At 48.6% G+C, this 27,233-nt stretch overlaps 1 protein-coding gene across 1 annotated transcript in view; it reads right to left on the bottom strand.

The window, feature by feature from the left end:
- STAB1 (stabilin 1) overlaps nucleotides 1-25,377 on the bottom strand; it is a 44,609-nt gene extending 19,232 nt beyond the window's left edge. The window contains exons 1-33 of the mRNA XM_026046120.1: nucleotides 25,234-25,377; nucleotides 23,901-24,041; nucleotides 20,286-20,422; nucleotides 18,415-18,530; nucleotides 17,990-18,075; nucleotides 17,767-17,836; nucleotides 17,090-17,185; nucleotides 16,744-16,860; nucleotides 15,861-16,057; nucleotides 15,613-15,746; nucleotides 13,974-14,101; nucleotides 13,386-13,477; nucleotides 12,373-12,495; nucleotides 11,602-11,748; nucleotides 11,196-11,258; nucleotides 10,820-10,933; nucleotides 10,479-10,532; nucleotides 9,921-10,001; nucleotides 9,460-9,618; nucleotides 8,707-8,769; nucleotides 7,956-8,057; nucleotides 7,064-7,150; nucleotides 6,627-6,738; nucleotides 5,921-6,104; nucleotides 5,525-5,618; nucleotides 4,436-4,594; nucleotides 3,665-3,760; nucleotides 3,198-3,293; nucleotides 2,290-2,337; nucleotides 1,528-1,658; nucleotides 1,010-1,121; nucleotides 721-798; nucleotides 263-364 (exon numbers count right to left, since the gene is read on the bottom strand). Of these exons, the coding sequence (XP_025901905.1) occupies nucleotides 263-364; nucleotides 721-798; nucleotides 1,010-1,121; nucleotides 1,528-1,658; nucleotides 2,290-2,337; nucleotides 3,198-3,293; nucleotides 3,665-3,760; nucleotides 4,436-4,594; nucleotides 5,525-5,618; nucleotides 5,921-6,104; nucleotides 6,627-6,738; nucleotides 7,064-7,150; nucleotides 7,956-8,057; nucleotides 8,707-8,769; nucleotides 9,460-9,618; nucleotides 9,921-10,001; nucleotides 10,479-10,532; nucleotides 10,820-10,933; nucleotides 11,196-11,258; nucleotides 11,602-11,748; nucleotides 12,373-12,495; nucleotides 13,386-13,477; nucleotides 13,974-14,101; nucleotides 15,613-15,746; nucleotides 15,861-16,057; nucleotides 16,744-16,860; nucleotides 17,090-17,185; nucleotides 17,767-17,836; nucleotides 17,990-18,075; nucleotides 18,415-18,530; nucleotides 20,286-20,422; nucleotides 23,901-24,041; nucleotides 25,234-25,377 (3,663 nt within the window). The remainder of the gene's footprint in view (nucleotides 1-262; nucleotides 365-720; nucleotides 799-1,009; nucleotides 1,122-1,527; nucleotides 1,659-2,289; nucleotides 2,338-3,197; nucleotides 3,294-3,664; nucleotides 3,761-4,435; nucleotides 4,595-5,524; nucleotides 5,619-5,920; nucleotides 6,105-6,626; nucleotides 6,739-7,063; nucleotides 7,151-7,955; nucleotides 8,058-8,706; nucleotides 8,770-9,459; nucleotides 9,619-9,920; nucleotides 10,002-10,478; nucleotides 10,533-10,819; nucleotides 10,934-11,195; nucleotides 11,259-11,601; nucleotides 11,749-12,372; nucleotides 12,496-13,385; nucleotides 13,478-13,973; nucleotides 14,102-15,612; nucleotides 15,747-15,860; nucleotides 16,058-16,743; nucleotides 16,861-17,089; nucleotides 17,186-17,766; nucleotides 17,837-17,989; nucleotides 18,076-18,414; nucleotides 18,531-20,285; nucleotides 20,423-23,900; nucleotides 24,042-25,233) is intronic.
- Nucleotides 25,378-27,233: the final 1,856 nt, after the last annotated feature.

Below are 27,233 nucleotides of genomic sequence, written 5' to 3'. Positions count from 1 at the left end.
GCTGCAGGCGGTCAGTTTGTAGACAGACATTTTCTACTCTAACAACATGCCAGAGATGTAGAGAGAGATCGAACTCTGAGCATTTAACCCCTTGGCTGCTCAATAAGATGTTTCCAGACCATGAAGCTGGAATGGTAGGAAACTCAGAGGGTCTCCCCTTTTATCCAGCCCGTGTTTAGGCCCATCTGTACAAGATAACTTGGGTATTTGCTCAAAAGATTGTGACAACCCTGAATCAACAGAGCTCACACCAGCTGCCTACCTGCAACAACTCTTTGAATGTGCTGAAGGAGGTGACCGTGTCAAGCTGCTTTCGCAGATCTGGGGGACTTGGTGGGATGTCTGCTAGAKGAGGCAGCAAAACCTGAGGAAAAATGGATCAGTTGGGTCAGGCAGAGGATGCTGGGGGAAATCACACCAACCGCTTGGCCTGCTTGCCAGAAGAGTAAGGAGAAACAGCCTCACAGCATTATTCTGCACTAGCCTTWGCTCTACATCTCTCAGCCAAAAGAAGAGGAACTCCTGAGCTACTTTAAATGCTTTAAACGATAAACTCTACTGCACAGGAAACATCTGTCAGAATCTTGTGACAATCAAATGTCTTTTTACCATTATATTCCTTCCTAACTGTCTATGTACACATTCTTGTTTTCCTCCACAACAGATGCGAAGGTCTTGCAATACCTGCAACATTTCCCAATATTGCAGATACCAGCTTACCTTACTGAGGATGTGAATAATGCCATTGCTGGCAGGGATGTCGCTGACCATTATACTTGCATTCTGAATGRTTAATGCCTGCAAAAGGGTCAGAGGGAGAGCATCAGAATTTGCCAAGCAGATGCAAACCAGGTATATTGGTCATTCAAGGTTCCATACGGGTATCATGTTAAAAAGTTTCATGAATTTCAGGGCACCAGTGTCCCCGCTAGGTTCCCCACAGGCTACAGCATCTCTTGAGCTGTTTAATTCAATAGTGGTGCATGTGTGCTACATAAGAAACCCTTACATCACTGTTGTTGTTTATCTGCCATCTGATGTGTGGGCTGAGGGTGGCTAATTCCGGTCTCTTGTGCTTTCTGAGCTCTTCACCAGTGAAGACACCTTCAAGAAAGTGGGCCCTGAAGGGAACACATGCAGGTAAAGGAGAGATTAGGGCACTATTTGTAATGAAAGGGAGGCAAAATCATGAAATCCAAGATTTATGCATCTCTTGCATCAAAAAGCTAAGCATGTGGAGAAAACAACAGAGAGAGGGAATTCCCTGTCCTGCTGGAGTCTGCTTCTGGATAGCAGTTACGAAAACTGCTACTGTACAAATACATGAAAAGTAAATCCACTACCAACTCCCTGACCTGTTCTGTTTCAAACATTGAGTGACCTTTTTGCCTGCTCGATATTTAATTTAGCTCCACTTTATCTCAAGATAACTCAAGATAGCTAGGCTTGCATGAGCAGAAATTGAGCTGATGGCTTTGTGTTACTGCTGTTTGGCATAGGAAAGCAAAGACAGGACTTCCTTCCTACCTGACTAAAAAGGAGAGCATATAAGGGTCCAGCCAGGTGTCTTTCTCAGCCTTGCTCAAGTTTCTGATAGCTGCTTCTGATGGCACCAGCACAGTGACATTGGTTCCTGCTGGGATGCTGAAGAGAGATTTCTGTTGTCCAAAGCACAAAGATGAACAAATAAGACCGGCCAGTGGCACATCGACACCGCAACACAGCCAACAGCTCTGGCTGCCATCCCGCTCGCGCGGGCTCGGAGCGGATGGGCCAAAAGCCAGTGTGAGTTAAGCAGCACAGCACACCCTCCTGGCACATGGAAACTAAGGCTCCTCGGATGCTGTATCCCTACAGCGAGCATCGCCAGGCTCGCTGCAGCCCGTGCAGCGCCGCTGTCGTTACCACACYGGAAACAGAAAGCCAGCAAGAGGAAAGGAAACAAGTACATAGCCTAACTTGAGTGTGGCCCTTTGAACAATAGCTAGGAGTATATTCCCCTTTTTGTTCTTTGTTGCTTTATGACAACCAGGAGTTACAGCCAATATAACCATGCAAGTTAAGTGCAACACAACCCCAGCTTCTTCCTGTGCTAGGAACAAGGCACTCRAAATACACTTATAGCCCAATCTCCATCCCAGTCCCCAGGGCTTTTCTTTTCATCTGCACTGTAATCATTGAACACTGCTGCTGTTTGGCATTTCTCTAGTGGAAAAGATAAATGGGGATTCCCTTCCCTTTATAGCAGCATTCACATTACCTGTGCYGTCATCCCATGGCTGTTCTTACCTTAATCCAGTCATAGAAGGCTGCGAAGCTGGAACTCCTGGCCAGCTCCTTGCAAACAGAAAGGACAGCGGGTTAGCTCTGCTGGGCCGGGGCTGAGGGCAGGGATACCCAGGCAGGGCGAAGGAGCCCTTTGCAATTCCAAATCCAGCAATAATTACAGGAGGGGAGGGCGGAGCACTCCTGAAAGGAAACTCCGGAGATTTAAGAAAGGAAATTCCCCAAATAACAACCCCTTTTCAAATTCTCTGCACTTGCTCCTGTTTCCCAGGGAAGGGAATAGACCGTGATGACAGAAAATGAGCCCTGCTAGCTCTGATCAGGAAAAAAAAATCTTGCAAATAGCAAATGGCATATTGCACAGCACAGGCAGAGGGGAAGCAGCTTGGAAATTATTGCTGATGGCTTCTAAGACACCTGGGATTGGCACCAGTGCCTTCTCCTTGGTCTTGTGCAGACACAGACACATAGGCTGGCAATGGCACAAGTTGTCATTGCAAGTAACAGGAAAGGAAGGTGCAAAGAGGCAGCACCTTAGGGATACCATCTGCAGCAGCACCTAAAAGGACCAAAGGTGAGAGGATCTGCCAGAGGAACTGTGACTTATTTACAGCTGTGCAAACATGCCAAGGTCCCGTTTCACACCGAGCATACTCCACAAGCAGCTTTGCCCTCACTCACTGCCTCCCTTGCAGGTCACACATTTGAAACTGAATGACTTTAAGGGAGAGCTTGAGGCTGTAGCTTTCCCTGATCCTATGGAAACAGCCTCCAAAGTAGAAATGAAATATAATTGACAAGAAGGAAGCCGTTAATTGCTTGTGCTATCAGTATTCCAGGCCTGTTTGCCCATTGTGAACAGTTGTGTCCCAGTAATCTGAAGAAGACCTCAGACATCTGCTCTTACTCACTTTCAGGATGTCCCCATAGCAGGTCATGCCATCCCCCAGGTAGCCTGGAGGACAAATGCAGGACCTCTCGCCTCCTCCAAGGGGCTCGCACGCAGCCTGCCAACACAGGGAAAGGAGACATTACAGATCAAACACAGGCGAGGCAGAACTACACCTATCTAGGACTCAAATACTGGCCTCCCGTGGCCTGGGCTAGAGGAATAACCACCCAAGCCCCTTCCTCCTGGTACAGCCACCTTTGAGGTGGCACCAAACTTTTCCCTTATGCAGCAAAGCCATCACCTCATTCCTCGGTGCTGTAAATCTGCAAAAGGCAGAGGATCCCCCTGGGTTCTACAATGACCCCCACACCTCCCTAGTAGTAAATCCATGCAGTTCTCCCAATGCCGTGTCTGGAAAGCCTCTGTCATGGAGCAGAGCAGACCCCATGGCCGTGCCAGCCTTGGGCCAGCTCCACAGGCACTCACCAGGTCATGGCAGCCGCCRTTGTCCAGCAGGCAGGGGTTGATCGCGTCGCAGCTGTAGCCATCCCCAGCATAGCCCCTCTTGCACACACACTTGCTCTTCAAGAGAGAGACACACCTCTGTTTTACAGACTTACCAGAGCATCATCGTTTGCTTGTTAAAAGAGCTCTACCAGTGAAACAAACTGCAGGCTGTTCTGCCTAAGGAAAGACATTTTTGGTGGCTAAATACTGGGCCAGGTGGCTCAAAGAGGTTGTGCAGTGTCCATCCTTGGAGATAATTCAAGAGCTGGCTAAGTGACCCTGCTTGAGCAGGGTTGGACTAGACGAGCCCTTCCAACCTCAACTGTCCTGTGAGGCTGTGAATGGCGAAAAGAGCTGAGCTAATTCTCAGGCCTCCTACTTTTGAGATATCTAGGAGGGTGCTTGCAGCATCTTGCCCTACCTCTGCTATGGGTTTGGCACTTTTTCTTGACCTGTACTGTCTTGCCTCACACAATGGGCAGAAATGGGTGGCCTATGAAAGGCCACCTCTTCCAGACASCTGCCTCCAGCCCAGCTCCCTCCAACGCCTATATGAACAGCTGCATATGATGCTTTTCTGTCTGGTCAGAGTAGCAGAGCAGCTGCTGACGTGTTGGTGCCCTTGGGTGGGCTGAGCTGCCGTTTCTGCTGCAGAGCTCACAAGCAAACCCACCTTTGGCAATCCCACACCATTAGGGAGCAGCTTAGGCAATGCAAGTCCAACAGCAAGCTCTTCAGCARCGATCGTACCTGGCCAGGGCCAAGATAGACACAGTTGGCGTTGATGTGACAGTCGCCTCTGCTCTCCAGCATGCAGTTGTCTATGGACACGCAGGCCTTCCCGTCCCCCGTCCAGCCTTGGTTGCACTGGCAGGTGGCGGTGCCGGGGCCTGTACTGATGCACAGAGCCTTGGGAGAAGGGAGAGAAAAAGCTTTGCTCTCAGCAGCTGGAGGGAGGAAAGGCACCTCAAAGACCCAGCACAGCTCTGTCAGCAGCCTGGCGAGAGGTTCTGAGGGACCAGCTCTGACCAGCCCACTGGGGGTGGGCTGTGGGGGCAGATTTCACAGAAAGTGCTTAGACAACTTCATAATTGAGATAAGCCATTCTGAAGATGCTTAGTGTTTTCATGGAGGCAGAGACCTGTATGATAAGATGGGTGTCAGACTACCCAGGGCATTCCTCCTGTCCTGTAAAGCTCCCAGAAAGAAGAAATGTTCAGAAGAAAAATTCCCTGGAGAAGATCAGAATCTTCTGCTTAGACATGCGGGAAGGAAATCACTGATAGAGGTTGGTCTCTCCCAGAAATGATCTAAATTGTTCCCACTCCCATCCTATTTCCTTTTGCATGGCTAAAGGTGTTCCTCTCACTGAGGGGKGTCTATATTATGGTGAAGTCCTACTTTTGGACACCCCTTTCCATGCTAAAGGGCCGCAGCTCTTTACTAAGGATAAGAAGGTGGTGCTGGTCGTCACCAAGAAGCCCAGGTCAGGGCTCCTTGCTGCACTGCAGCCTGAATGCAGCAGTAGAGACACTAACACACATCAGAAGAGCTTGAGAGGGAGACTGAAGCAAAAGAAAAACTATCTGGACAGTTAATCTCCGTGGCTGTCAAAACATTTGTGCAAAGCAGCCAAACCCTCCCCCGGGGTGCTGCATTTTGGCACTGACCTAAGTAGCTGACTATGATCACGGTGWCTATGTTGAGGTAACTGTTATTGCACCTTGTCACACAGACAGGGAAGGTCAGGCACCAGACCGGCACAAAACACACTCGTGGGGGTCCTGGATCCCATTCCTAATGGACAGGAGCAGCTTCTCGGTGCTCTTCCCCACTTACGTTCTGTGAGCAGCCTCCTCGCTCCGGCTGACTGCACAGGTCAATGGGCTGGCAGGAAAATCCATCCCCTTCATATCCATCCATGCAGATGCATCTTCAAAATAAGCACAGTGTTGAGGCAGGGGGATGCACGAAGAGCAGTAACAAGTAATAGAAACTGCAAACAGCAGCTGCTTTGGATGCTCAGCAGAGAGCAAAAAAGGCAGCCCATGCCAGTTCAAGCCCAGCAYGTTTGTGACTTGGGTTTCTAGCACAGCAGGTTGGCCGAATTACTCATGATTCTGCCCAACATGCACGCAGAGAGAGGTGCACAGTACAGGGCTGGCAGCCTCCCATCTCCTGTGTGATCCTGCAGTGCCCAGGTGCTCACCTGAGCTGTATACCACAAAGACTGACCTTGCCRTGTCGTTGAGGCTGCAGACAGCGTTCTGGTGGCAGTACTGGGACAGCCCGCTCGGGCCACAGTTCTTAGACGTCTTGTCACAGAATTTCCCTGTATAGCCCTCCTTACAGGACCAGGACTGACATACACCCCCGCTGCCGGGCCTGTTGTCGCAAACACCATGGACACAGCCGCAATCTGTCAAGCACAGGGAGTAAGATCAGCTAGTACATCACATCCAGAAATGGCCACAGTGATGGCCTTTTGTWGCGTCTCATCTTTCCTCCACAGTCTCCTGTGACACCAAATGACTATCAGTCACACTCGTTTTTTGACAGAACAACATCTGCTGAGAGACATTCATCTCACCTCAAATCCTGCTCAGAGAATAGACCCTGCCTCTGCCATGGCTCTAAGGACAGGCTCCTATTTAGGTCATCTAGCACAAGGTCTTTATCAGCCAGGAAGGAAAAATGTCTTTTCATTCCAAGCAGGAGAGATCTAAATCAAAATCCTACATCTAAACCTGGCCAGTGATTTCCAAGACCCACATCACCCCCATTTTACCAGCCTCATTCTTTTTCCATTGCTGATTGAACACCCTCTGATGACGTTTCCATCACTTCCTTCACGATGTTGCCAGGAGGGAATCCAGGATACATGGACCTGCACTGCCCTTGCCCTACGTTTTGCTCTAGTCTGTCCATCAGAGTCACCAACCTTCACTGCAGTTCTCGCCGTGCTTGTTGGGGTTTGAGCAGATGTGGCAGGCTATTCCTTTGAAACCATCGAAGCACTGGCAGTTGCCATTCCCTTGTATGCCATCACTGCACTGGAAGGAAAACAGAAGGAAACTGTGTCACTGAAACACAGGGATGAAGGGAAAAGCAAAGGGGTGATGTCTTTGAAAGGCACTTGGACAGCAGCAGCAAAAGCAGGACTTTGAAGCGTGGTGTTGGTAATAGAAATTCTCACAAACCAGAGCTGACCTCAAAAGCTATGAAATTAGTCACGYTAGAGCTCAAGTGACTTATCTGGAACTGGAGTCTTTGTCATAAATGAAAAATGACCCACACAGCCATGAAAGGACATAAAAGCTAAGAATGCTCTTTAGCACCTCTGCCTCATTGCAGCACAGCAGGTCCTTTGACACTTACGTTTCCCCGGCCATAGCAAGGGCTGGTAAATCCCCCTGGGCAGGGCGTGCAGTCTGGACCAAAGAATCCTTTGCAGCATCCAAGTTTCTGAAACAAAAGCGGAAACACTGAAGTGCCAATTGACTCAGCAAGCATTATCTGTAGTCTCCTTGCCCTCACAGAGCTGAAATACCGGTCCTCCCCACTGGGGCTATGGACTACTCAGAACCAGACTTTGTGTATTTACATCTCTAGGCTTTCCCATACTTAAATTTTCCAACCACATCCCTGTTTTTGTTCACAATCCACTGTCTTCTGCACTTTCTGTGACAGTGTAGGAGCCCTCCTGCTCCTGCTTTATCCTTGCTAAGGGAGGGACAGTGCAGGATGAATGCTGGACTTGTCATGAACGACAAATGGAAGTCATAAGGCAAACATGCAGCTGATATCTAGTGAGACCCCTGCAAATCACATCATAGGGTGGGCACTGTGACAGCTCAGGAACTGCAGATGAATGTGAGATCTCTAAACTGGGACAAGCACTATCTTCCCCAGCCATCCCACAGCACTTAATAAACAGGATGCAATCACTTCACAGCGCAAGGCCCTTTCATGGTACCCCATTTCCTCTGGGAAAGGTGCCTAAAACGGGGTGCTCGGAGCAATGTGCCACAGGTGGCACGGTTCTGTCCCCCGCGGCTTCCTCCAGCTCAGCTGGCCCGCTTGGGGCAGCCTCCACAAGCTGCTTTCCAGCACGTAGCCAGCTCACGGAGCCCGGGGGCAGCTCTCCTGCAGGAYGGCTTTCCTCTTGCTGCCTCACCGAGTTTTCCCTCAGCCGCTTGCAGTGGATAAGGAGAAGCTGGGCTGAACCCGTGAAGGCAACGGGAGCTTCCCAGCTTGGCATCCCACTCACCGTGACAGTCTGGTTGCAGTACCTGGCGCAACCCCTCTTCAGGACATTCAGCCCTTGTGGGTCATGGACGTAGACACATTCCTTGGGGGAGAGTGCTGCCTCCTGCAGAAACAACACAAGTCCTCAGCGCTGTGACCTTCCCCTCTGCTCCTTTTGCTGCAGAGAGCACCTATGCTCTATCTCTGAGCTGAGGAAGTTCACCATGGTGTCAGCCGTGGTGAATGAGATGCCTTTATSGCATGGCTATCATGAAAGGAGGCACTTGGCAGCTTCTTCTTGCTTCCAGCAGGCCACAAATCAGAGCCAAGGGGCTGCCCTTTTAGGGGGCATTGTTTGTTTCTAATCRTGCTTATGGCAAGGACAGAATGAGCAAGGTGGTGGGGAGAGAGGGAGAAGAGATGAAGGAAGGGAGTTAAAAAGGGCAAGGAGAGAGAATGAGAAACAGAGAGAAAGAAGGAGTGGGCAAGGGAGTGAGCAGGAGTCAGAGAGAAGAGAGGAGGAGGTGGGGAGAGAGGGCAGGAAAAGGGAGAGTGAGATGAGTTAAGAGGGGAAGGGAGAGAGGGGAGAGCAGCAGGTCATTGCTGGGATAATGCCCAGTGACCTGTCTCAGATCTATACACCTGAGCTGGGCCTGAGCTGATTCCTGCTCTCCATTTGTTTGAAAGTGGCTCGCATCACGGATTGTCTATCACAGTGTGTCTGCAGGTCATCCTTCAGAGGAGAAACTAAGCAAATAATCAGAAATACTCACCATTTCTCTGCTGCCAGGTGGGCAAACACTGCTGTTAAGGGCCTCGCAATCCACACAAGAACCCTGTTAAGAAAACAAGAGAGAAAAATGTAATCTGCTCAAAGGCACCCACTCCCCATGCCAAGGACATTGCAGAGCTACCGCTCTCCAAACATCATGACATGTATCAAAACATCTCTAAAAGAGAACTTGCAGGCTCTGAACTGGAGTAAGTTTTTCACTTAACTGCAAGAGAGAGGTTTGAACCTGACTGCAGGGCAGGATCTGTCTCTTTGAACCTGTGGCCACTACCTATGTGACTAAGCTGGACAACACAGGGTGCTCTCTTTGGRCATCCATGCAAAAGGCCTTCCTAAATCAGGAGGGTGTGTGGATCCCTCTTTGGGTTGACCATGTGGTGCCAAATCAGAAATCACTTGCTTAGCAAAACCTCATATTCTTTCCTCAGTAACCTACCAGGAGGCAAAGTGCAGMGCAAGGACCTAAAACAAGCTGCACAGAACAGTTCAGGGGGGAATATGTGGTAGCAGAACGTGTCACTGCTTGTGAGTGCTRCTGTTGATGTTGACAGCGATGGGACCAAGGCATTGCCAGCTGAGTTAGTAACGGGGGTACAAGGAAGAACACAGGGGTAGTGTGGAATCTGCCAGAAAACAACTACCTACAACTAGMTAGTTTCACACTGGGGGACATTTCAGGACTGTGTGAGACCCACAGCAACTATTGGCAGGAGAACGGGACAAGTCAACTTACTCTCACAATTTTATGCTGAACTTCATTGCATCTGTGAGGCAAAATGGGCACAATTGAAGGAGGGATGAAGATGCCATCCAAGGTATGAATGATCCCATTTGATGCCACGATGTTTCTCATGTTTAGGGGGACCCCCGATTCATCCATCAGAATTCTTCCCTGGTGCAGAAACACAAATAATTTACCTGCTTTTTCACCCTGTTTGACAGTGCCAACGACATAAAACTAGAGCAGGAGACAGCTAGTACAACCCACCAAGTGCAGCCACATAAAATGGTCAAGCCCCTTAGTGGAGTCACAGAGGGGATGAGAAGCAAAAATAATTCAGCAATTTTATCTAAGTCTAGTTTATTAAGCAGAGGAGGAGGCAGAGTTGGYCTCCAAGTACAGTGTTCAAAACCAGAACCACTTGTTCTCCTAGCAAAAGGGGTTTGCCCAAAAGGGTTCTGAGTGATACTTACGTCTGTGCTGATGTTGATGGTTAGTACCTGGTTAGCCATAGTAACGAGGTGTGGCATCATTATCAGCTTCTCTACAGTCACCTGAAATACAAACACGACGGGACAGTACCATGAAATGGTGGGAATAAAAAAAAAACAACRTTTTTACAGGCAATTGGCTTTATCGTTTACATTTCAGGAAGTATCTCCAATGTGCACARTGGGTCAGAGAGAAATTCGGGGCTTTGTGGGAGCTGTTTGCAATGTCACAAGAGCCTCGGAATTTGTTCCCCAGGGAAGTTGAAGTCCAGCACAACCAAAACTGAGTCTTTGTCCTTAGCCATACAGCTGTCAGCAGGGTCAGATTAGCAAGGGAATTCTCCACCAGCCACTGGTGGAGCCCTACAAGCCAGGAAAAGGAGCAGGGGAGTTTTGACCAGTTCTTCACTTAGGAGTAACTTTTATCACATCTCAGTGTTATGGATGACAATGCACAAGATTCCAGCCTCCAGCCATCAAACCACACTGATGTTCATAGGCTGGCCCCCATATATCTAAAACCGGAGCTGCTTGTCTTACCGCTCCTGAAGTGTAGATATGATGCTTCACAAGCTCCTGAAGTTTATTTATGCCCTAAGGAAAGAASACAGCACAATAATTAATCATTCCTTCAATGCTCAGGAACTAGGAGAGACAAGTTTCTTCTAATTGACTACTGACATTGCCTAGGTATCATTATAGTACATTCACTTGGAGAACAAGTTTCTTCATTTCCCCCTATCCAAAAGCAAAAAAAGAAAAAAAAAAAAAGGCCAAGTCAGACTAAACCATCTGACCAAATGTACTTCTCTTACCTGCTTCCATTCAGATCACACAAAGTGCAACACACTGAAGACTCTTAAATTATTATTAACTCTTACCTCTGTGAAAAGATAAATGAGTCTCCCATCTCTCAGCTTATCCACACCATCATTGCTGGGTACAAATACAGTAAAGGGGCCTGGTCCGTCCAGTATTGCAGGTAGACCACAGTTCTGCAAAAGTTTAACAGCAAAGCAATGCAAGATTTCACCATGGATGTAGCACAAGTCACCGAGGGGGTCTTGTAGAAAGGGAGAGGAAATTTGAGGCAGCCCACTTGAGGTATCACTAGTGAAAATCATCTATCACTAGCATCATATCTGGTATCACAAGTGCAGTTAGTGAATTTCTGTCATTAAAAAGTCCTGTTAAAGTAGTAGCTAGTTTTGCAGTAGCAGCAGTGCAGCACCTGCCTAGGCAAACAAGGATGATTACCTCCAGGATAGTTTCAAATCGACTGAAGATCTCCATTGAAGCAAGGATCTCACCAATGGTTTTCTGCAAGAAGATACAAAGAGGGAAAAAAGAAAAAAACAGGCTGGGTCTAAAGCAAGGTCTGAGCACAAGTTGGAATGCCTTTCTGTAGGCGATGCTCACAGGTTGCTTATTAAAGCAGAGACTGAGTGGGGAAGCTCTTAAATCCCTTCCTAATGTCTTAAATTCAAGACAGGAGTTCAAAGCACATAGGTTTTCAGTCATTATTTGTCCTCATTTTAAATCTTTTTAACCCAGAGACAACTTTTCTGAGCCTAATTTCAAAATGCAATAGAGACCAACGAAAAATTTTAAAGTGCTTATTCTATTATTCCATAAAATAGAAGAAATGAGAATGTCTCTGTACCTGAGGGTTTCCAGGGTTGTCAACGTTGGTTTTTTTCCTTACGGTGTTAATGATATGGATAATGCCATTAGCTGCTGGTATGTTCGACTGCAGGATGTTGTACAGTTCCCCTGGCAGGTCTTGATATCGAAATGATTTGCTGTATATCTGGATAACAATGCAAGGTTATTTTCCTGTGGTAAACATCTCCATGGTATCACAACATGACATCTGCAAGCCAAGGCTCCATTCAGTGTGCTCCCCCATGTAGGTCACCAAGGCAAGGACGTAGCTGGAGTTGCTGCCAGAGTAGAGAATTTAGAGGCTGCAGCTTTGGCTGTTGCTTTTCTTAGCTCATAATGTCCACAAAAAGTCTCCATATGAAGCCAGTGAGTCAGGTTCCCTGAATTCTACAGTCCCACAGGTGATGTCTGGTCCTTTTACATCGTACACAACCATACGCTGAAGCTATGTGAGATGTTAGCATACCAAATGTAACCTATAGACCTATATATCAGGGTACTATATATGTAACCTATGTATCAGGGTACTCAGTGCTCTAGCAAACCCAAACCTCCAGCCCAAGCCCAGGAAAACACAACCTGCCTGGGCTTTTCCCCTTGCATGTGCATTTCTGGAGTTGTCCCTCTGTGCTGGGGACACCAGTTCACATAAAGGCAGAGGAGGGTAGGCATCCCAGATCAAAAGACCACCAAGAAAACCATGCTTGAGCCCTGGTCAAGGCTACACAAAAGCAGGCAGGACTTGTGTTTGGTTTAGGGGATGYTTTACCTGGCTATTGAATGTTAGCTGGTGTCCAGACAAGGTCCACAGAGTCTTGGTCTTTACCAGGTCTTCTATCAGATGCATACCAGGAACAATGTGTATTCTGCATAACTGCTCCGCCAGGGTGTCCTTTGGGTGTAAAGACCAAATAAAGGAGATAGAGGGCACGCGCTTTAACATCACTAACTCCCTATCTATACCTTTTTCCCAGCTAACACATACAGGAATTSTTAGCATATATGCTTGGCCACAGTGCTGTGCTTCTGCTTGTGTCTGCTCACCCAAACCCAGGAAACAGCTTCACCCCTAAGTGCAATCCCCCCACTTCAGAGAGAGCCTCTACAGAGAAACCTACTATATTTTAAAGCTATCCCTGCATCCCCAGATCACAAAACTTGCATTAAGTCCTCACAGAAGGKTTTTGTTCTTGCTGGACCATGTACGTGGTCTGAGGCACTGAATTTATACTTGGTTTCTTCCTTTCTTTTCCGTGCTTTCCATCACTGGCACTTTTTAAGACAATCTTCTAATACGGATTTAGATACAACTGACCCCCCCCTTTGGGTCTCSAGATGGACTAGACAACCAAAGGGCCCTTCCTGGTCTGTTCTCTGTGTTTCTAGAAGTTACCACTGGGACCCATGCACAGGACCTTACTGCAGTGAAAACCTCTGCTCAAAAAGGTATTAGAGAGTTTTGAGCATCGCCACACACAGGAGGCAGGAGCTTTCCATGAGGAATGGCCAGAAAAACTTAAAACTTTCTGAGCTTACATTCCCTGACATTAAAACAAAGCTCTGTGAATATTGAAGGCAAAGATAGAAGATTTCAAAATAATTCCTGGTCTGTAGCATCCGTTGTGAGAGTGTAACTTAACTAAGATCTCCCCAGGAGATTGCTTGTGTAAATACTGCCTTCCAAAACATCTCTCCAGTGTCATTTATCTTCTACAGGCAGTAGAAGCAAAGCAGGAAGAAATGGCAAGACAGTAAAGACTTGCTACAAGCAAGAAAACTTACATTAAACTCCATTTTATCATAAATTGGGAGAAGGGACGGTGCAAAGACTGTGAAAGGACCATATTTGGTCAGCAGCATCGAACAACCAGAAGCTGCAAAAACAAGGAAAACACAAACTAGTTACTGAGCATATAGTTTAACTCTAGCAATGATTACTGCTCTGGTGAACAATATAATCCAGTTTACCTGTCTTCACCTGATGCAAGCAACCAGTATATATATATATATATATATATATATATATATACACACATATATGTAAAGAAGTGGAGGGACTCCTAAGGTATCACAGGCCACCTTGGTGGCTATTAGTTTTAAGCATTTGCCCACAAAATTGTTGATTCTCTCTTCTGCGGACTGATGGAATGCAAAATAACATTGATCTTTGCAATAGTTTTCTCAGCTCACAGTCCAGAACTGTTTATGTGAGCTTATTTTGACTTATGACAGCTGATAGTTTACTTATTTTGGAGCACATGGGCGTAGACTGTGAAATAAATCTATTATCAGCAGCTTTTAGACCTTTGCTAACACAGTCTTGTCCCCAACCTTTGCTCCATTCCCCTCAGAAATTCAGAAGACCCTTACCAAACATCTTCTTGGCAACGTTCAGTTTCCTAAAAAGTCGTCCCCGTAAATTCTGTTGATTTATTTCACCCATGAGATCTTTATAGCAATTTCTTCCATCTCCAATCTCCCCTTCCTTACAGACACAGCTAAGAGACAAAAATGAAACATAGCAATCCATTATAAAGCAGTTCCCAACGGGTTTGACAAATTATAGTAGGACAATATATCAATATCTACATTTAGAAGGCGACTCCCAAATTTAAGGTGTAGGAAAGGATTTAGTAATTTCTATCTATCTAAATTAAATAAAAGGAATATAAGATGGGTGAATTTACTTGCTTCTGAAGTGCAAGATTCTGAAGCTTCAAGATCGAATTTACTTGCTTCTGAAGTGCAAGTAAATTCAAGACTGACCAAAAAGGAGGACGATGCTTTTGACTCCTCTCTAAGTGTTCAGTGAGTACTGGTAAAAGTCAGCTGAAAATGCAGGGTCATGTATAAAAAACAAGCATAGAAGTGAAAATCCAGCAAATAAAGAGCTCCCTGCTGCCACTTCRCCTCATCATAGCTCAGTGAAAAGCATCAGTCCCAGCACAGCAGCTGGTTGTGGTTTGTYTCAGACAATGAAAGCTGTGACAAGGCTAATGACTTCTGCAGAAAAGCTTATCTACATGTGAAAATCTCTGTCCTGATTCACAYGCACTTGCAGTCACTGCTTAGAAACTACTTAGGATTACTAGCTGATAACCACGTTTTTTCCTGTTTGGATTCTGTCCAAGGACCAGCTACGCTCCTGCTAGCGCAGGGATGCAAAGATGAGCGGGGCAGGTGACGTGTGTGACATTAGTGCAGCCTCTGAGGGCTGTTTGCCAGCTGCTGAGGAACAGAAATGCTTGTGTTGAGCAGGAATCCTCCCTTCGCTGGCCTGTGTTCAGAGGAGGAACCACGGGGCTGCTCTCCTGGCCTGGAGCACACAAGGAGCAGAGCTACCTTCTAGCAGCACGGGAGAGAAAGAGCGAAGAGGATGGGGCTGCCCTTTCTCCTTTGGTCTTTCAAAGAAGCTCCAGCTCTTCTTGGTAACACACAAAATCCTCTGTGAAGCTTTGCCTGGTGTTTGGGGAGATATTGTGCCAAAACGGTCTTCGATCTGGCAATATTTCCCATCCAAGGAGTATCAACTGCTAGGTGCTTTGCTCCCTGGAGGGCTAGGCAMAGTCTGTGTCTCTTCCCTCTACTCCCTTTCCCAGTCATTCAGCCACTCTCCAGGCCCGAGTGACCAGAGAGACAAGAATTTAGCCCTGAAAACCAAACATGGGACTTCTTAGAATAAAACTAACTAGACAGGAGTAACACACAGCGAGGGAGCRTTAACTGAATAAGACCTTACTATAACCACCAATTCGCTGAGCTACTCCTCCAATTCTTCCACAGAAGACTCTCCTACCTCAAATTTAAAGCATTTTGTGCCTCACACACTAAGATTTACACATCCTGGTGTAAAACRTACTGCTTTCAGTGGAGTTATTGCAAGCAGGCCCTTCCCAAAAGGTGACTTGGGCACATTACCCTCCCTTGGGCCTCTGCTCCTTCAGCGCATGCTATTTCCCCCCTACCTGCAGATAYTCCTTTAACAGCAGATTTCTTTCGATGGGCTCACCTAGGATTCCCGTGGGAATTGATGGCGCAAGTGGAAGTCATGTCGCAGAAGTACTGCCGGCAGTCGTGGGGGAACGGAGAGCAGGGGGAGGAAGGAGTCCTCCTGCTCATGCCAAGCTTGCAAGCACAAGATGCCTAAGGGAGGACAAAGCTTGATTATAAATCTGCATTCACCACCTCTTACGTGGTGAGAAATCTCACTTATCTCCTTAWCCGGCTGTTTCAGCCCCGTGCTGTTCCTGCACTCACCTCTCCTGGGCGTTTGTAAATGCAGACTGTGGAGTTTTCTGGGCAGCCTCCGTTGTTGTCCACACAGGGGTTTATGGCCTGGCATATCTTCCCATCTCCTTGAAACCCGGCTTTGCAGGCACATTCRTACTTTCCTGGCCTAAGAACCTTGCATACAGCTGAGGGGGAGCACGGTGAGGAAGCACAGGGATCCTCAGCTGCAAACACAGAGGTGAAGGGTAAAGAAGTAGCCAAAATCCTGTTTTCAAACAAAATTCATAGCAAGAAGCCAAGAGCTCAGGAAGAATGCAACACCAAGGATTTATTCTACTAAACTTCTAAAATTTCCCAGGCAAATATACAATTTCAGAGAGTAGAGGGCTTGGGTTTTTTAACTGGAGGTATTTGGATAAGACATTCCTCATATTACGTCAATAACACCAAGGTCAGTAACAGCAGTAACAGAAAGAAGCTGCTTGGATTTACTTCTGATTTTCCATTATGTCTGAGAATACTTGAAACTGGAGGATAGTCAATTTAGCAGCTAAATCTGCAAAAAAATCCAGTGAAAATGGAGCGATCTATTGCTAGCTAGTCACAGGTATATTACTTTCATTTTAATAAACACAAACTTAAATTTAAATCTCTGCAGAAACACTCCAATTACATGCCTTTATGCATTATCTAATCTAGCATGGACCCACCAGTGTCCCACCATCATGGTTATTCAGTGCATGCCTAMGGGCAAGTGCTATGGGATTCCTATTAAAGGGGTCCCAAAAATCAGGTCCTGAAGCCTCCACAGTTAAGTCGACGACTGCAATTCCAGTCATCGTATCCACGCAGAGCTGCAGAATATTTTTTCAAAGGGAGGGCCTTCTAGGGTCACAGGGACGTTTGTCACCTTGGCAAGAGCTCCCTGTTTTCCTGTAGCCCGGCTTGCAGTCACACGTGGCTGCGTTATCCTTCACCACGCACTGCCTGTTGGCCTCGCACAGCACGCCTTGGCAGAGGGGAAGTTCTGGAAAGAAAGAGCAAAGAGAACCCCTCTGAGCAGGGAGAGCAAGAGCAGAGCAAGAACAGAGGCTCAAGGAGCTCTTGGCCATTCTCACTTTGGAGACTCCCAGCTTGTCCCTCTGCCCAGTTCTCCTGCACTCCGATCATCTTCCCAAGCCCTCTGCCACGTCCACACACCCAAGCCCATTTCATTACTTAGCTCAAAAGCCCCATTTAGTTAGCACTGTATTTACCTTGGTCGCACCGGGGCCCGGTGTAGCCTCCGTAGCATGTGCAGCTTCCATTCCCAGTGACGCCGCTGTCACACTCCCCATGCACACAGTCACACGCTGCAAAGGACATCCAGACAACCCCGACTTTTAGAGCTACCAGGCAGTGGGTAGGACTCTGGTTACACACTGACCAAGTGCCCTGGGCCTTCTCACCCTCATTTCCCACCAATAATCCCACCAAGTGTTCCCCCAGGACACTTATTTCGTTCTGCAGGTGTAGCTGTGCCAGCTGGAGCTTGCAGAGAGCTTGCTGCAAGCTTCAGGCTGGAGAGGAAGGGTTGCCCTCTATGAGCAGTCTTGAATGCAAAATCTGGACAAGCTTCTCAGATGTGTTTCAGCTTCCCCTTCCTCCTAGACACCTGCAGTCCTACAGCAATGAAGGAGCGCACTTGTCATCCTCGCTTTGGTGCCATTCTGTGAGCTCTTGCATTGAGATCCCAGCTCGTGGAGCTACAGCTCATGCATCTACATGGCACAAGGGAACCAGGCAAGGAGATGGCAGGGGCTTCGATAGCAGTGAAGCTGCACTGGCCGTAAATTGCATCATAAAATAAAACAACTGAGAAGTTGCATTGTGTATATTGATTTGTGAAGAGGACAGCAAGGAAAATGGTTTCATCTGAATTGCTCATCCTTACCTGACTGACAGTCTGGGCCAAAACGATTTTCATCTCGACAATTCTGGCAGGCAAAACCACTGTACTGCTCCTGGAAGAGATGCAAAATGTACCTGATGCCATTTTTTCTATATTGCTGCATTGTCCAAACGTTGTCATTGCTTAAAATCCCTCCCCACGTCTGATTTTCTGTGATGCTCCCCCGGCAAAAGCATGTTGCCCTCAGAGCAACTCGCGCACCGACCTTGCAGATGCAGGTCCCGTTTCGCTCTATACCATCCAGGCACGTCCCATGGCCACTGCAGGGATTGTCAGAGCCACCCGGGCACTCTGGGGATCAAAGACAGGCCAGGCAAGATCACACTTGTAATTGCTTGTAAAAATCAGCACTCTCTCCCCTTTCCACCTCCTCTTTCTGCAGGCTCTCCCAAAATAATGTGTTCTGACTGTCCAGTCCGACTCCCTCACTGATTTTCCAATAGTTAACGAGCAAAAATGTTCTTTCCTGAGTATCTTTTGACCCTCCTAGCTAGATAAGGAAGAGGTTGTGAGTATTCAGGAAAGGGAATAGTGAAAAATAATCATCTCAGTACCCATCTAATGCCTTACGTTAAAATTGTTTTGACCTATTCCATAGCTAGAGCTCTCTGTACCGCAGCATATACTTACCATGGCACTCCGTACCCCAGAATCCYGGGCAGCACTTTTTCTCCTCAATTTCCTTCTTACACACGTGATGGCACCCCGGCAGGGAAAGCGTGTTTTCTCCTAACTTGACAGTGTACCTTGAAAAGAGCAATGCAAGATTTGTGTTTACAGCACAAGCTTTGGGCTTTTGGGGCTTTTTTCCATTTCAGCCCTTCACCCACCAACCACCTTTACCCACTGTTCTGCATGTATGCATGTCCTGGTGTGGGATACCTCTACTCCTGTCTCTGTACAACCACCCCTGCCCCAACAGCGGCAGCAAAACACTCAGACAAGCTGGGTGGCACTCACATTATTCCCATACTTCATTTCTGGCACAACTTCCTTTTCAAAAGGAATGTGGGACTTCTCTCAGGTAGGTAGTGTTGCCCGTTTTGGTTTCATTCACCTCCTATACATACCTGTGATTGCTGCCAAGATTACTGCTAGACCTATTTTCAAAGTGTTTCCACAGAATAGTAAAGCACTTAAGACAGTAGGCAATAGAGCTACATATTGATTCACTACTGAATAGATATGCTAACAATAATCCATAGTGTTTTGTCTTGAAAACTTCTTGGCAAGTTCAGTTTTCCCTCATCCCTTTCCTRTTAGAGCCAAGCTATAGAAATGCATCCAGCTGAAGAGATGAGCAGGAAAGAAAAGGAAAGAAAAAAAGGAAAAAAAATAAAAGAACAAATAGCACCAGAACAAGCAACTCTCTTAAGAAAAACTAGGAAGGTTAAAAGTTCAGGAGATTATACCTGGAAGYTGTGAGGACATATAGGGGGAAATATAATTATATTCTTTCCCTAATAATTCACTACCAAATGCTGGATTTGCAACAAGTTCCTATGCAAGGTAAACTTCTGTTTAGTTGCTGCAGCAGGATTAACTAGCTCAGGTTGTTCGGGGAAGGTGAAAGCAATTATTGTGCAGCTTGCTCTATGCACACAAAACSTTATACCTAGCAAAAAACCCCATGGGATGGCAAGGAGACAAAAATAACAAGATTAGGGCTCATGCATCCCTTTTTATGCACCTGAAATAAACCCTCCTGCATCATTAGAGTTCTCCACATTCCTGCCTCAGCTCATCCAGACCTGCCACACTTCCACTAAGAGCAGTGCTCAAGTCACTTTTCTTTCAGGTACGTCAGAAAAAAGGGGCAGCTGCTGCTCCTGTGAAATACTTTATTCCTTGTCACAGCTGGAGGCTTGAGGAATAAACACCCACGGAGTTCCTTGAGGTTTTTGGATAGCACAGATAAAACATGCATATCATCAAAGAGATGTGTGTGTGTGTGTTTGTGTGTGCATATATGCACCAAAGGTGTGGGGACTTGTTGTCATTTATCATGGAACAAGATCGTCATGGAGTAAGGATCTAGAGCATCATTTGCTCCCCTAATTCTACAGAAAGCTGCTCCATAAAATCATGGAAGTCCCGAGGAGAGGGAATGTCAGGGACTCCTAGAGACCTCTGGTCCATTTTTCCCCTCAGATTGGGACTAACACCAGCAAATTAGTCAGGCTCTGCCTGGGCAAAAGTTATGCCTGAAAACTCCTGACGATGGAGATTCTCCCTTCCGTGGGAGCTCTCCCAGGGATGCTCTATCCTCCCACTGGGAATCTATTCCTTAAAATGCATCTTGGCTGCTGTTGCGTTGCAAGAGGAGCGCGGTCCCACCTCGGAGCGTGGTCCCACCTCGGAGCATTCCACAAGCCCGCACCAGAAAAGCCTGGGTTGCAATGTGTGCAATGAAGCTCTGCATTCCCTGGCAGGCACACGTTGCTCCTCACGTCACCAGCTGCAACAAAACCTCCACGTAAATGGGGGAAGAAGCCTCTTACCTGCAGTTCCTCACACCTAATCCCTGCGTGGTCTTTAGCCAGCCCCGTGGACAAAACGCTCGCGGTGCTGCAGCACAAGCGGTGCACTCTGTATTGGAGGTGAACGTCGTCCTGACGTTGCATCGCATGGATTTTAACTGAAAAAAGAAAAAGTAGAACAGAAAAAAAAAAAAATTACTTGGTCATTCATCTGGTCAGCCTTCAGCATCTCTGTTAAAATAAAGACCAGCTTTGATTTTTCTCTGCAAATGATGATCATTGCTGTTTTCCTGTCAGGTCCAAACTCATTTTTGGATTTGTTTTGCTGCAAGGAACCCTGTGACATTAGCAGGAGAGATCTTTGCCGTCATTTTCCCTTCTCCTTCCCCCTTTTCCCCACCATTCCCATTTCTAAAACTACCCTAATCCCGCTCCATTAATTTAAGCCTGTCTTCTGCAAGCATCCCGTAGCAGCACGTGAGAACAAGCCCTAAGCAGAGGACCCAGAACCACCATCTCTTCCGTGCCAGGGACACAGTTCATTTCAATGATGATTGCACTGCTGGTCTGTGGGGCTGAAGAAATGAAGAGGTTGGTTCAGAAAAATTTCCCTCTCGGGGCTCAGACTTCCTCACAGGGTTTGTCCATATCTGCTCCCTCCAACACTGGTTCCTCAAATGAAAAGCAGCTGGAACAGATGAGGAAAATATAGCCACAGAGAGAAGACTCATCCCTGCCTGCTGGCCGGTGGTTAAAGCTCATGATTTGACCACAAAGAGGTCCCAAAACTCTTGAAGACAGCAAGGGCAGGGGAGCCTYGGCACTGTTTGCCAAGCAGCATGAGTTGGGCTCATCTCCTCAGGTTCCCSATGGAGAGCAAACCCAGCCAACCTGAGCTGTCCCAGGCTGCTTATTTTCTGAAAATACAAATATTCGATGAAGTTTTGGGTAGAGGCCTTGACTGGGAGTTTTTAGGCCTATCCTGAACAGCACAGCTCAGGGGGCATCGCCCAGAAGTCCCTATTTTAGGCTCCCACCGACCACCTCCGCTCAGCTCAGCTTTCTCTGCCCTTAAGCACATGCACACACCAGCATATTCCTGGAGGGGAGGAATCCTGCTGCTTCCCACCGGCTATCGGCCACTCAGGAAGGCACTCCCAGCAGCGCCTGTCAGGAAAACCTCCTGGGAGATAACCCCCGGATCCCGGGGATGCCTCTGGGAGCCGCTTCCGGAGCAGCGGCCGCGCCGCCTCTGCCAGCAGCTGTGGAGTGTTTTCCCATCCTCACGGAACCATCTCCTGCTGTCCACGCAGGCAGCGCTGCCTGGCGAATCCAGCAGCGTGGTGTCTCCTCACAGGGACGTTCACCGAGAGCGCGCGGGACGGTCGGGGTCCTGCCGCCAGCTGGCCCAGCTTTAGGGCCATGGGCCAGCAGCCTCCCTGCACTTGGGGACTCCACATCCATGATGGCATTCCAGTCCTTCCTTCTTGGCTGAGCTCCAACTGCCCTGCTCCTGTGTCGGGAGAGGCCCGTCCTCACCCCACAGTTGTCTCCACCTCCTCCGATGTCCAGAACGCTCCTCTCTGCATTATGACCAGCTCAAAATACATCCAAGATGCACCAGCTTCGTGTCAAATCCCAGCCTTAATCCTCMCTGACACCATGCCTTGGAAAAAGAGGGGGGGAAGATCCTGACAAAGAAATACAGAGGTGGAAGCTCTGCCATGAGCCATGAGGTAAGCACTGTTAGAAAGACATCATGGACCTTCACTGGGATCCCGAGATTCCCAATCTTTAAGAAAAGGGCTATACAAGCAGCAGGACACACTTCCCCACACCAAAACTGTCCATCTCCTCCTCACTCCCAAGCCTCAGGAGTTGTTGGCTGCCAGATGCAGTCAGGCCATTAAATGTGTCCCGTTTTGGTGGATGAAGGCGTCAACTTATTCAATTTATCTTCTCCTTCCTCCACCTGAGTCTTCTGTCCATGGTGGACATGGTGGGAGGAGAAGGGCTGCTCCTCCCTGTTGGCTTTAGTTATTTGCAACTCATCCTCAGCACAAAACAAGACAGTTTTTGTGCAATTCCCCCTACCCCGTCTTCCCAGGAGACTTCATGAGGTTTAGGCTCCTTTCTGGTAACACCTTCCCCTTTTTACATGGAAATATGCTGTGTCAGCAGCAGTAGGAGGGAGAAAAGGGGAAGAAAACAGCTATGGAAGATTAAAAAAAAAAAAAAAAAAGGAAAATAAAGAAGTGTGTCCCTTCTCATGAGAGTGAGGGAACTGATGCAACAGCCCCTGTCCGGAAAGCTTTGCTTCCTGGAAAAGCGGCATGGAGCTGCTTGGCTTCTGCAAGCCCCCAGGCAGGGCTGTTCCCCCTTCACRCGTGGCCGTGCTCCTCTTCTTCCTCCAGCTCAAAAGCCTGGGCTGTTTTTTTGTTTTATTTTTAAGGATTAATCTAAGACTCCTCATTCCTCCCCTTATGTTTTTCTCTTAAGCCTTAACACAAACCCTTCTGCAGGAGAACACTTGGAGAAGGGAAAACACGCTGGGAGGGCAAAGCTCAGCGCCGGCCACCCTGGGAGCCGGTTTTGGGAGCTGCTCTTATCTGAGGATGAGGGTTCCCAGGGCACAAAGCAGGGCACAGACGCCCGCTCGAGGTGCTAGGGCCCTGCAGCACCTCGCCGAGGTCTCTGCAGCCTCTTGGTTGAGCAGATGGGTGGCTGCTGGATGCAGAAGCGTTTGGACTTGTCCAGAAAGGCAACATTTCTGTGCAAGGATGGAGCAGCTAGCTCAGAGATTGCCTAAATCCAGGTTCACCTGGAGACCCTCACTAGGACTTTGGCAATCCGCTGCTTCCCGCATCCGCTGCCACCCTGGGGTGCTCTCTGTCCCCTGAAATGCTAGGGACAACTCCAGCAGGCCCTTGCTTTGCCCTGCGCTCCCATTATATGCCTTTAAATGCTCCTTTTCTCTCCACCCAAAGAGCCTTTGTGGAATCAGCTCCAAAGCAACTTGCGCTTAGGGACTGAATTAACTGCTCCAGAGGTGATTCAGAAAGTTTCCTGCCTGTGAGTGGGCTTGGAGCCTGGTTGCAGTCATTACCTGGCCCTTAACTGTTTCAGTGCCAAGCCCTCGGGGACTACAGACATCACTTAGAGGGCTGGCAGACACACAGTGCCTCCAAAAGACCAAAACTCTCCCTAAACCAGCTGAAGCCCCTGCCCCGCAACGCGTTAGCGCAACGGAGCCCGCCTCTGCTTCCAGGTGATTAAAACACGCCACCTCCAGAGAATTAAAACCACCATCATCTGCCCCTTCTCCAAGGCTGTGAAGAAGAGACAGCGCTTCCATAGACTAGCGAGCCCTAGATTTCCAARTGCTTGCCAGACTCTGATTCCGTAGGCTGGCTCGCTCCTCCAGCAGCAGGAAACCACGAGGGCGATGGCAGAAGACAGGCAGATACGAAGCCGCCGTCATATCTGTCACCAAAGAGCCCCGGCCACCCAGGGCTCACGAGTCGAAACGGTGCATTACACTCTTCAAGTTGAACTGCACTAGGCGCTATTCCCCGCCTAACTAAACGGCAATGCAGACTGTTCTTTCCCCGCAGCCGCCCCGAGCTCCACACTCACCCTCTGGCCCTGGCCCTCGGCCGCCGGAGCCAAACACGCCGCCAGGAAGAAAACCAGCAGCCCGGGACGAGGCATTTCCACAGCTTCTCCAGCAGGACCTTTCCACCGCGGGCTGCAGCGTCTGTGGGATGAGCCCGCCTGCTAGGAATCACATCCAAGACAAACCGGAGGTTACAAGCGAGCAGGGGGTGAGCATCTTCGCACTGTGCCCCTGAGCTGTGAAGCCCTCCCGAGCGGTTCTGCTGCTTCTGGTGCGCGGTCTGAGGCGCTCCCACCTTTTTCTTTCTTTCTATTCTTTTTTTAAACACACAAGCCGAACCCCTTAGTCAAAGGTCGGCTCAAAACAGGAACATCTACGGATTTCCTCTTACATATCAGTTCAAAACAGAAGGAAGGAAATCCTAAGTTTTCAGCTAATTGGAATGAAAAGAGGTTAACTGTGTGCTGAACTGGAGGCAAATCCAAGGGGCACACTCAGCCCTCGGGAGCTCRGGAGGGGTGAATTTAATTCCATTTCAGCACGTGTTCAAAACATCTCAGACAAAAGGTACCCCCCAATTGCCTCCCCCGGTGCTCGCAGCAGCAATGTGAGCTGTGCRGCGTGTCCCGTACGTCACAGCACTGATATAAGCGCGTCCTTTCATGCAGACCTGCTCTTCGGGGAGCGTTTGCCATGTGTTTGGAATTGGGGCTCCTCACCAAGAGCAGCACTGCATTCTGCAGGTGCAACGGCAGCAGCAGCAAAATGCATCCTGTTTCCCCCCAAATCCTGTTTCCCCACACCTTGCTGACAGCGCCATGAATTCCCCTCACCCCAAGGAGCATTTTCATATTGTTTTTAGAGTACAAAATCCTCAAAACATGATTAAAAGGAGACGTGCCAGCCTAKGTATGGTTTGCAATTGCATTTCTCCCTTTGACCATTTTGAACAATTATGAATTTATCATTGACAGTTTTTGCAGGGACTTTTCCCCCTGGTGCTGCCCGGAGGACTGGCTGTATGGAGCAGCCTAAAGACGGCTTCTTGTACTAGCAAATCCCCTCCTGGGCAATGCGGTTCCGTKTTATTTTTGAGACATGATCAGTACATGAAGATGCATAAATAAAACCAGGCGAGGAASCTACTCCTGTGTTTGCATAAATAGTATTATTTTTGCAGCATATAGTACTGCAATAGTATATTTTTGCAGAGTCTCCCCCCCCCATACACACARAGATATGTGGGCTAAAGTATATATAATGTAAGCAGCGCTTTACGTACCCGTGCTCTTAGTCGTGCTCCATCTCCTCCTCCATCCCGCAGAGCACAGACCAGCAAGCCCTGCTCCRTACCCTGCGCGAGCGGGAAGCAGCTCCGGCCGCTGCGGCCAGCGTGGGAGGTATCAGCCCGCGGGACAGCTCGGCCCCTTGTGCTGTGGCTGCGAGGGAGCGGAGCGGTGCCTCCGCTGAACGTCCTGGCTCGCAAGAGCTCGGCATTCRTCGCTAGCTGGCAGCTTGGCAAGGTGGGACCATTGGGAGCCGCTTGGGTTCATGTCTTCAGTGAACCCTCCGCACGCAGCAGAGGTGAAGCTGCTTCTCCTGAGGAGCCCAGCAGGCTCTGCAGGAGCCTCCTTTGCCTCTGCTGCAGGCCAAAAAGTTCATGCAAACACCCATTCCAGTGCAACACCCGACCTGGCAGCTCTTGGAGCACTTCTGGACAGCAGTAACGAGGTGAAGCACCGGCTGTCTCTGAATTACTAGGTGACAAGAGCATCTGGCAATGCTCCCTGCTCAGGGCAATGTAGAAACCATCAGTCCAACGTGCAGGCAAGGACCTGGGAAGGGCTTGGAGCAGGTTGGAAGAAACGGGCATTACTGCTGCGCTTCCCCTCTTCCCAGTCCCCTCTCATAGACGGATCACTCCTCCGCAGAGGGATGGGGTTTCTCATGGGCAAACACATCGATCAAGCGCTTATGGCTCAGAGACAAAACGTTTGGGATGACTGTTCCTGCTAGTGTTTTGTCCAGCACCTTCTAACCGTGAATAAATCAGACTATTCCCTCAGTAACTTCTGCAGCAGAGCAGCTAGAGGAGTTAAGTGCACGGGCACCGGCGCGATGCTTTTGAGGCCCACAAAGTCAGCCAAGGAAGCTCTGTCTCTTTTGGGGCACCTCAGATACGCAGGTGTTTGGCAAAACCTGCCATATGCAACTCGGGAAAACGATACCTGCTAAAATGAATTCACGTGTGAGACACCCTGAGACTCGTCAGCGAGCTCTGTAGCTGGTTGTCCAAAATGCAAAGGGGAAGCAGCCAGGGCTGCACTAAGAGCGAAACTGGGGGATTTGCTTTGTCGCTAGAAATAAACGGCGCACGTGAGAGAGGCTGCCTGAAGAGACAAACTTCATCGCGAGAGAAACGTAYGGGCAAAACTCACGTACATCTGCTGACACAGCAGGCAAAGAACCGCCCTGAGCAGGTAGGCGAGCAGGGCCTAAGCCACCTCCTGCCCAACACGTGTTTGRCCAGGCTCGTGCAGTTACTGTTCTTAAGAGCAGCGTAGGGGCTGGCTCTGCCCTTAGCYGTGTTGAGCTGCAGGTTCAGCTCCCAAACACCCGCCGGCTGCTGGGACGATGGTGCCACCTCGCAGAGCCCTTGCCCGGGACAGCCCTCGAGTGCCAGGGGTGCCAGGAGGCCGCAGGGACGCTCGGCACCGCAGCCCGGCTGGCTTCGCCCCCGCTCACWGCTGCAGTCATTGCCATCTCAAGCACCTTGTCTATTAAAACCTGGCATTTCTTCCATGAACACATAAACATTCAGAGTTGAATTCTGCTAGGAAAAAATACTGAACCTTTTCCATAAGGATAAAAAAAGCTACGAGCCATGTTTGGAGACGAGTGCGAGCCCCCGCCAGAGAAGCGTGTGCAGCCCTGCCTCGCTTGGGCAATTTCCTGCTCATGAGATCTTTTGTTTAAGCAATTTTTGCTAAATTTACAGAGGCAAGATGTATGATTTCGTGCGCAGCGCACGGCCTCTGTGGGGGCTGCCCATTTGTCCATGTCGACAGAGAGCAACAGACTCACTCTTCTGGGAAAGCTGGGAAAAAGCATCACGTCTTTTGGCTTCTGAGGGTTACAAGGCTGCAAGTGCCCAGGGGTGCCTTATAGTAAGAGATTAAAGAGACCAAGCCACAAGTGCTGGCAAAACCAGGGCTAGCTGTACCCTCCTCACGGACCATGCTCTGCAACTGCTGGTGCAGAGGCCAGGTGACAATCCTGATTGATTTTTGATGTTTTTTGATGTTTTCTTCCTTTAATAAGTTATAAGGAATAAAAAAAAAATCAAAGTTGGC

This window comes from Nothoprocta perdicaria, unplaced genomic scaffold, assembly GCF_003342845.1.
Source record: "Nothoprocta perdicaria isolate Ctin4 unplaced genomic scaffold, notPer1 scaffold_42, whole genome shotgun sequence".
In the NCBI taxonomy this organism is placed as follows: Eukaryota; Metazoa; Chordata; class Aves; order Tinamiformes; family Tinamidae; genus Nothoprocta; species Nothoprocta perdicaria.
This window is presented reverse-complemented; position numbering and strand designations above follow the sequence as displayed.